The sequence below is a fragment of the Chlamydomonas reinhardtii genome, chromosome 10 (genome assembly GCF_000002595.2).
Source record: "Chlamydomonas reinhardtii strain CC-503 cw92 mt+ chromosome 10, whole genome shotgun sequence".
NCBI lineage: Eukaryota > Viridiplantae > Chlorophyta > Chlorophyceae > Chlamydomonadales > Chlamydomonadaceae > Chlamydomonas > Chlamydomonas reinhardtii.
Window position 1 is genome coordinate 5,006,673 of NC_057013.1, and position 8,723 is coordinate 5,015,395.

Here is an 8,723-nt window from a genome sequence, read left to right on the forward strand (position 1 = left end):
GCAGGGTGCAGGTGGTTACAGACGTCAAGCACAGTTCCTTGGAGCCGTCACGAATGCAACACGTACATATGTCTGTGCGCCGGATGAGAGCTAGCTAGCCACATCGTCGTGGTGGCTGGACCGTGCTCATATGCGCAGGCCTTAGAAATGCGTGTCCGACGGTGATTGTAATTGTCAACATCAACTTCATCAGTCGGCTTCGATCACATGGTGATAAAACAAAATGAAGCAATCAAGGGTGTCTGCATGAAATGCTTCGAAACTGTCCAAAAGCGCGGTCTGGCACCGTGCTGTGCACAGCAGCATGCCGCCACAGGCCCCCACCCTGTGTATGTTGCCTTCCACATAATGTACAATTCGGGCATACATGCTGAAGAGACCGAGGCCGCGGACACGCCATGCTTCTCAAACAGATTTCGCCCAATGCACGCCCACGGCGTATGTGGGCGCGCATCATGCAGCAAATCCTTGACCATCAATCACGCTTATGCCGTATGAGGGCGTATGAGGGCGTGTATCACGCAGCAAAACGTTTACCATCAAGTCAGTCAGCCAGTCACCTTATCCTCCATCCTTGCTACCGTATTAACCTGCCAGTTACCTGATCGCTGCTTCGCTGCTTGGCTGCCAAACCCTGGCCAACCCCGGGCGCCGCCGCCCCGACTCCACCCTCCACCTCTGCCCCTCACACGCCCCCAGCAGCCCTTCCCTCAGGCCTCAGGGCTGCTTGTAGAAGGTCTGGTCGATGTACTTCTGCCAGGCTGTGCGCTTCTCCTTGTAGTTGAGCAGCGGCGCGGTCCATGTGCCGTCCTCGTTCATGTACACCGGCTCGAAGGGCACGTCGTAGTCCTGGGGGGCAGGTGAGTGAGAGAGAGAGTGTGTGTGTGTGTGTTCGAGGCAAAGGTCACGTCGTAGTCCTGAAGCAGTTGGGTGGGTGCGTGGGAGGTAGGTGGGAGGGTGGGAAGCATGTTCGTGTGGTTGTGTTGGGCGATCGGTAGTACGGTACGCGCGCGCCCGGCAACGTGTGTTTGGGGAAAGCACACGGAGGAAGGGGTCCGATACTGTGTCCACATCAACGGCTGCCCCCCCCCCTCCCCTACTGGGCTCGGGCACAACATCCGCCCCCCCGCCCCACCCACACACACCTGCGCGCGCTGCACCAGCTCTGGGTCCGCCTCCAGCACCTGGCAGCAGTAGCAGCAATGAGCAGCCGCCGGCAGTAGCAGCGAGTAGGCAGTAGCAGGAGTGGGAGGAGGGGGCGGATGGGGGCGGGGCCGCGGCAGTAGCAGCAGTGAGCAGAAGCAGGCAGTAGCACGGGTAGGCAGTAGCAGTGGCAGCAGCAGGCAGTGGCAGCAGGCAGCGGACCCGCCTGCAGCTCCCAGCCCACCCCTCCCAGCCCACCACCCCAGCCCAGCCCCAGCCCAGCCCAGCCCGACCAGTCGACACGCCATGCCCCCCCGCACACACGAACCTCGATGGGGTCCTTCTCCAGGAAGTACCACTTGGTCACGGTGATGAGCACACTGATGAGCGCCTTTGGGGGGGTTCCATGCATGTTAAATAAGACGGGGGGGGGGGGTAGCCGGTCATTGGGCAGGGGGAAGGTAGCGGTCACGGGGGCAGAGGGCACAGCAGGAATGCTTGGCGCGCGCAGCGGCGATGGTCGCAGCAGTGGTCGCAGCAGCGGTCGCGCTGACGAGGGGGGAGGGGGTGCTGGTGACGACGAGGGGGGGGAGGGGGTGCTGGTGATGACGAGGGGGGGAGGGGGTGCTGGTTCGAAACGTTGGAGGCGAGGCGGGGGGGCGGGGTGGGGTTGCGAGAGCCAGCCGCGGCGCACAGCGCTGGGACGTGGTCAACACGCGACAAGGCACACACATACTGCCGCAATCACGTCCCGGAAGGCAACAGGCATGTAGCTGTCATGACGGGCACCTAGCCCCAGCCCAACCCCAATTCGGGAGTGGAATGGACTACCCCAACTCCCTCCCACCCACCCACCCACCCACCCACCCACCCAGCCATCCACCCACATCGGCCCCATGAGGAGCAACCGCCCTCCTCCCCGCCTCCCCCCCCCGGCTCCCGCCCGCCCCCCCCCCAAGGGCCTCCCCGGGGCCCACCTTGGGCTCCAGCAGGGACGGCTCGGCGCCGAGCAAGCGGTCCGGGTCCTTAGCGCGAGACAGCAGCTGCCGCACCTGTTGTGTGTGCGCGGGCGTGTGCGCGCGTGTTAGGGTTTATAGGGATAGGGTTCATAGGGAGCGCGCGCCGTGTACCGGATGTTAGATTAGGTCAGGGAAGCGCGCATTTTAGGGAAGGGAAGGGAAGCGCGTGAAATCTATGAGGAGGAAACGTGCAGGACATGTGATAAGAGAGCACACGCGAAGGAAGCACGCAGGACGCCTGTGGGTGCGTGTGCTGTGTGTCCATGGCTATCCCGTGTGTCATGACCTGCGTCCCCTTATGCGCCGCGTGTTTGGCACGTGAGATGGCGAAACCAGCCCCCACACTTCCTTAACTAATCATGAATGTAACTCCCCCCCCACCACCACCCCATCGGACCGCGCACCATCCTGGCCGAGCGGTCTAGCTGCTCGGGGCTCTGCAGCAGCAGCCGCGGCTGTGCCGTCAGCGCCTGCAGCGGGGGGCGGGACGAGGGGGTTAGTTTGTTCCAGTCCCCAGGGGGATTACGTGCAGCTCAGCAGGGCATCTGACACGCCCATGCACTGGCACCGGCCCAGACAGACACACGGGCACGGACAAAGACACGGACGCCGACACGGACGGGCACGGCTTGCCGCATGCAGGACCGACACGCACCCTTGGGAACGCGTTTGCATCTGAACCACCCCCGCCCCCACGGACTCCTCCTCCTTCTCCTCCTCACTCCTCCTCCTTTCCGCGCATATGCATCTTCCCGATCGCGTTTAAATCAAAAGCTCCCATGGAACAGGTGCAAAACCACCACTCCTCTCCCCGGCCGCCCTCTCCTTCTCCCCCACCCCAGTCTCCCCCACCTTGGCCAGGTTCAGTCCTGGATGGTGTGTCTTGAGCAGGATGATCTTGTTGGCCACTGCGGGAGCGTCGGCAGCCAGGCGGCCCTGTGGGGGAGGAGGAGTGCGGGGAGGGGGGAAGGGGGAGCAGGGAGGCCAGAGAGCCCGGCCAACACCGTTACCGGTGTTTGCAACACGATATACAGCAGCAGCGGTAAGCAGCAGCAATCAGCAATGTTGACACATGGCAGCAACATAGTTGCGCGTGTCTAGAGTTGATTGGGTGTGGAGCTCAGAGCGCTGACCGGAGCTGCAGCGAGAGGCTGAATCGTTAACCGGTGAGCCAGCCAGTCAGGCCCCCCGTCCGGCTTCTTTGGGATTGGAGTAACCCTCCCCCCATTCCCACCGCCCCGCCACGCACTCCCCCCGCACCCCCACCCCACGGGGATGGGGACTTTTGTCGCGTGCCACTGCGTTGTCAAGCATAGGCCACGCTCTCCTCCTCGCTCTATTGCATCGGGTTCGATTCAGTTTGGGCTGGTATCTACAACTCACCCCACCCCACTCCGCCCCTCCGCCCCGCCCCGCAACCCTCCTCACCCAGTCCGCGGCCTTGAGTGTGTCCAGGTTGGGCGTGAAGCCGGGCAGCAGCGCCTCAAGCGTGGCCAGGCCGTCGCGTATGGCTTCCGGGCTGGCGGCCACACCCGCGCGCCGGCTGGCCTGTGCGCGCAAAGCCACAAACGGCACAGACACACACGCACACATATATACATGACTACTCCCCTCAGCGGTTTTCTCTGGAGTGGTTAGTCCAAAGCCCTCCTGCTTGTGCTCTGCAGCTATTAGACTCCCTCTGCAAGTCTTTACAAACAAGTACATCAGCACAGTTGCGCCCATAGACATGAGTGCTTCCTTCCTTGGTGCTCCCTAATACAAGTACGAGCTCGCAAGTACCAACGTCCACACGCACACGCACACACGTGCCTCAATGATCTCCGCGGCCACCCGCTGTCGCCGCCTCGCCACCAGTTCCGAGTTGGGGGTGAGGGCCGGCCCCATTCCCCCTGACGCCCCTGACGCTGCTGCTGCTGCTGCTGCTGCTTCTGTTGCTGCTCCTGTTGTTGTTGCCCCTTGTGGCGGAACGGGAGGTGGTGGTGGTGGTGGTAGTGCTGCTGCTGCTGCCGATGTTGAGGCGGAGGCTGCTGCCGCGGGCAGCGGCCCCCCTTGCCGCGCCGCTCCTGACGCCAGCGGTGCGCTGACGGCGGCTCCTGTCGCTGTCGCTGGAGGAGCGAGGGGCGAAGGCGAGGCAGCGGGGGGTGGTGGGGCGTCGCCGGCTGCGGTGCAGAACACGACTGCCGGCTGTGTGCGTCGACCCGCCTGTGAAGACAGCGGCCGTTGATGATGGCGAGGTGCCGAGCAGCGCTGTGCCTTCATGTGCGCTGTGCGAGCCACTGCCCGCATGCTCCGTCGCAGTAAGGCGGGGGCGAACCGCGAAATGATGGTCGACAGCTCTGCCTGTTGGGGCCCCGACGCTTGCTGTGTGCAACGCAACCCTGTTTATGGTTCTTAACCTGCGTCAGGAGAATCTATGTCGTGTGGTGCAGCAACTTGAGCTTTTGCAAGCGGTCGCAAAGGGGGGGAATCCATCTCGCCATCAAACCCTCCCCATCAAAAGTACTTGGCTTTGCCCCCGCGAAACATGTATGTCCAGTGATTCATCCTACTTCATTCCGTCAGGTCTTGTTTGCACGCGTAAATATAGCAAGTTCGCAAGTTCCGAGTCCGCGGAGGGAGCGATGTCGCGTGACTCGTTGCACCTTGAGGCGCGCACCTTGCTTGGTTTATCTACGCCGGTTATTCAGCGTCCCTTGCCCGCAGCCTGGGGCTTCGACGCCCAACTGCCAAGCTGCGGGTCGCTACCGGCCGCGACTGTGGCCTTCGTCTGGGAGATGCCACGTCGGAGCATTGGAGCTTCAAGCAGACCGCCAAAGGAGGTGAGCGTAGGCAGCGGATGACACTGGGGTGTGGCACCCCACGCGACCGGTTTGCTGTCCAGGAGTGGGTCACGCGAGGTTGCTCCATTGCTTGCTTTTTGTTACCTCGATTGCAATAATACTACCTGGCTCTGCCCAAATCGCGGCAGCTCCACGCGTAGGAAGGGGAGCTGAACTGTTTTTGCTCAGGTCTAGTTGCCACACCCTGCGGCGTTGATGCCTGCTAATGATGGCCCATTTGCTGCATTCTTTGATTTCTGCAGGCCGCCTGCTGTAATTGGGGCCCCGTCCGAGAAGTTGTTCAATGGCACTCGTTCACGTTTGGCATTGTTCCCGAACGATTTCCTTCCACCAGCAAGAATTTGGATAGCATTTGAGCCGTGACCAACGCAAGCTTGGGCGAACATGTCCACCGTTTCGCCAAGGCCAGCGGACTGAAGCGGCAACCCTGTTTCCCGAACTGGGTCTGGTTTCACTGCATCACAGCGAGAAAGTGGCAGTGCAGCGTAAGGAGAAGCTGAGGGTGATGCTCCCGCGCCTTCGATGCTTCCTGACCAACTCGCGCGGACTTAACCTCAGCCTTGCGCAACGAGTAGCGGGTAGCAGCAGTAACCTGGAGCAGGGCCCAGGGCGGGCAAATAGCGTTGGCGCCGGGGCAAGGGAGCGAGGTGTCCCCATGCAGCTGGTGCTCCCATGCAGATATAGTCTCCGCGCGCCCCATGCACTGCGACCCGCGAACCGACCCGTTCCCGCGCTCAGGCGCCCCCCTCCCGCAGCCGCCTCCCACCTACGCCCCCACTGCTCTTCGCTCCCTGGCGCTTGCCGCCACCCTAGCATTCTTTCTTAGACCCCACCCTGTCCGGCCCCGGGGCCCTGCGGGGACCGGGGGCCTAGGCGCCCGAGGACTCGCGAAATTTCTTTAAGCATCGATGGAGATGCCTTCTTCGCGCGTAGCGCGACGCATCAGGTTCCGCCTAGACGATGGCTCGCTGATCGGTGAAGCAGCAACGCTGGGCCTGGATGGCAGCGGCGTAATGCGGTTGCCGGTGGACAAGACGGCAGTCGACCGCAATCTGGCCAGCGAGAGGGACCTCGAACGCCTCCACCGGCTGCTCTCGAACCCGGAGCTACCGCAACTGCCGCAGCTGAATGGAGACTTCGTGAGTTGGCGCGGTCGGGCGGGCACTTGGCGCAGGCTGAGGGCGTTGTTGACCTGAGCTCATCTTCCCGCACCTTCGCAACGCAGGGGCCGCCGAGCAAGAAGGCGCGCCTGGACTCGCGGCCCAGCGGGCTCAGCCTTGCCGGTAAGGTTGTTTGCTGCGGGTCCCAGGCTGTGCTTGCGAGCCCGCCGTTACTGAACCTCCTACATCACCGCTCATCGACCCCAACCCGCAGGCGCGGACTGGATTGCCAAGTGCCGCGAGCTGCTGGACAATGCTGTTCGCGGGCTCAAGGGCGACTCCGTGTGGTTCATGGAGCGCGTCAAGGAGGAGCATGCTCCCGACTACTACAACATCGTCAAGCAGCCTATGTGGATCAACGCCGTCAAGGACAAGCTCGCGCGCAACGAATACGCCACGGCGCAGGACTTCTGCGACGACGTGCGGCTGATCTGGTCCAACTGCCAGCTCTACAACCCCGTCGGCAACCTGGTGCGCATAGCCTCCGAGCGCGCGGAGAAGCGCTTCGAGAACGAGTGGGCCAACTCCGGCCTCAGCAGCGAGCGCACCAAGAGGGCCACGGCGGGCGTGGCGGCGCCCAAGTTCGACCCAGACTTCGAGCCGCCGCCGCTCAAGAGCACTCCACGGGATCGTGCCCCCACCAAGAGCGGCACCGCTGCGGCGACGGCGCCCAAGAAGCCCACGCCCGCGGCCCCCGCGACGGCGCCTCCTCGAGTGAGTACCTTATTAGCGACGGTTGGCACTTGGCAGTAGTTTGTGGGTGGTGGGGTTGGACCGCGGCGGTGAGCACGTACGGAACGGTGCATACTGCGCGAGCCTCTGGCACCGCTGTCGCCAGGCTGACCACTGTTGCTCCTCGTTATCGCAGGCGGCAAACGGCGGGAGAGCCTACAGTCACGAGGTCACATCGGGTGGCAAGGGGCGGGAGCGGGCGCTCACGATGGAGCGGCGCAACCAGATTGCGGGCGACTTGCAGAACGCGCTTGGCGAGCTGTCTGAAGAGCAGCTCAACGGTGAGGGCTAGTGCCTGTGTGAGGCACCATACCTTTCGCGCTGGCCCGAATACTGGGCGAACTATGGTTGCGCCACCTGTTGCTTTTGCTATGCTGCCTTCTGCACCGCTGCCTGCGTTGTCAACCCACTAACACTCTCACCGTGTGCTGTGTTGCTGTGCGCAGAGCTGATGAGCCTACTGCCATCCGAAGCGATGCAGCCCGACGAGTCCGGCGAGATGGAGCTGGACTTCGAGGCACTGGACGACACCAACCTGCGGAAGCTGGAGGCGTGGCTGCGCAACGTGCGTGGGCAAGCACCCGTCTCGCCGTCGCACATCTCGCACAACCCCAGCGTGCGGTTAGAGGCTGGCGACGTCGACGACGAGGTAAGCAGCTCGTCTTGGGCGTGAGAGTGTTGGACGGGTAAAGGCGGCACCACTTGTGTTGGCACGTGACTCGGTTTGCAATGGCCTAAGTCTTCCAGGGCCTGTGCTGGGCTGCGCTGTGTGTCGTCCAGAGCCGGTGCTGAGCTGCGTGTCCTCTCTACCCCTTGCGTCTTGACGATCTGCAGGACTACCACAGCGACTGATGAAGCTCTGCTGCAGCGGCCTTGATGGATAGCGTTGTGGGAGCGGAGTTCGCATCTGTATATGATTTGACCTACGTTAACCACGGACGATGACAGCAGTGCGTTGACTCAGCTGCTGGTTTTGCACCTGACTGCTTTAAAGTGTATGGTATGGTTTCAATCAGGAACCCATACACGGACGCGGTGATGCTCACTTTAGAATGTATGCGTGTTTGACCTCTTTGACTGCGGAGGTGCTGCGTGCCGTTCCTGTGCTATGTTGGGCAGCTGCCGCGTGACTGATGTGACCGCATTGTCGGGGCTGGCCTTTTGGACACCGCGCATAAAGAACTGAGACCACCCCCTAGATAGTTGTCGAACGGTGTGATGTGCTCGATTAGGAATGCAAATGCCGATGATTGGGCGGCTTGAGGGGCACAATGCCTGGCAGCCGCGTAGGATAGGGAAGTGGGAAGAGCGGGATGGAGCAATCGCTACGCTAGATGAGAGACAGAGAGAGGAGTGTGATTCTGAGAGGGACAAGTTGCAAGGGAGGAATCATGCGTGAAGAGTAAACGAGAGCGAGTATGGGCGTAAGGACCAGCCATTGCAAAGCAAGTGAGTCACTCGCTGCCGCACACAGTACGTTCCGTAAGATTCAGTCGGGGAGCGACTAGGTAACGCTACGCATACGCAGCGCTGGGCCCCTCTTCTGCTTTGCTTCGCCTTGTTCTTGCCCCTGTTTGTCACACTGTCGCCCGGCCATTGTTTTGCTGCACGCCGTTGCATTACGCTAGTGCCCGTCTACACAGCTCATCCGTGGACGCCGGTCCACTGCCTGCAGGTGCGCATCGGCTCTGCTATCCGCGCGGTGTGGCGTCGCATTGAGTCTGTGTGGTGCTATCGCCTTGGCCGGGCGCCCGGAGCGTGAGGAATGCGCGTCAGCAAAACATCGACACAACCTGCCAGCTACCGTCGGTACAGTAACAGCGCGC

The 8,723-nt window shown here is 62.2% G+C and overlaps 2 protein-coding genes across 2 annotated transcripts; one reads left to right on the forward strand and one right to left on the reverse strand.

The window, feature by feature from the left end:
- Nucleotides 1-3: 3 nt before the first annotated feature.
- Nucleotides 4-4,573, reverse strand: CHLRE_10g455451v5 (uncharacterized protein). The gene is made up of 8 exons (XM_043067051.1): nucleotides 3,975-4,573; nucleotides 3,591-3,710; nucleotides 3,015-3,098; nucleotides 2,567-2,632; nucleotides 2,121-2,195; nucleotides 1,472-1,534; nucleotides 1,146-1,184; nucleotides 4-849 (listed from the first exon to the last, which is right to left on the reverse strand). The coding sequence occupies exons 1-8, from the start codon at nucleotides 4,449-4,451 to the stop codon at nucleotides 718-720; spliced, it is 1,056 nt and encodes a 351-aa protein (XP_042920448.1). The 5' UTR covers nucleotides 4,452-4,573; the 3' UTR covers nucleotides 4-717.
- A 1,150-nt stretch (nucleotides 4,574-5,723) lies between these two features.
- Nucleotides 5,724-8,353, forward strand: CHLRE_10g455500v5 (uncharacterized protein). Its single transcript, XM_001698310.2, has 6 exons — nucleotides 5,724-6,144; nucleotides 6,231-6,288; nucleotides 6,380-6,879; nucleotides 7,034-7,178; nucleotides 7,344-7,546; nucleotides 7,732-8,353. The coding sequence occupies exons 1-6, from the start codon at nucleotides 5,914-5,916 to the stop codon at nucleotides 7,747-7,749; spliced, it is 1,155 nt and encodes a 384-aa protein (XP_001698362.1). The 5' UTR covers nucleotides 5,724-5,913; the 3' UTR covers nucleotides 7,750-8,353.
- The last annotated feature ends 370 nt before the right edge of the window (nucleotides 8,354-8,723 follow it).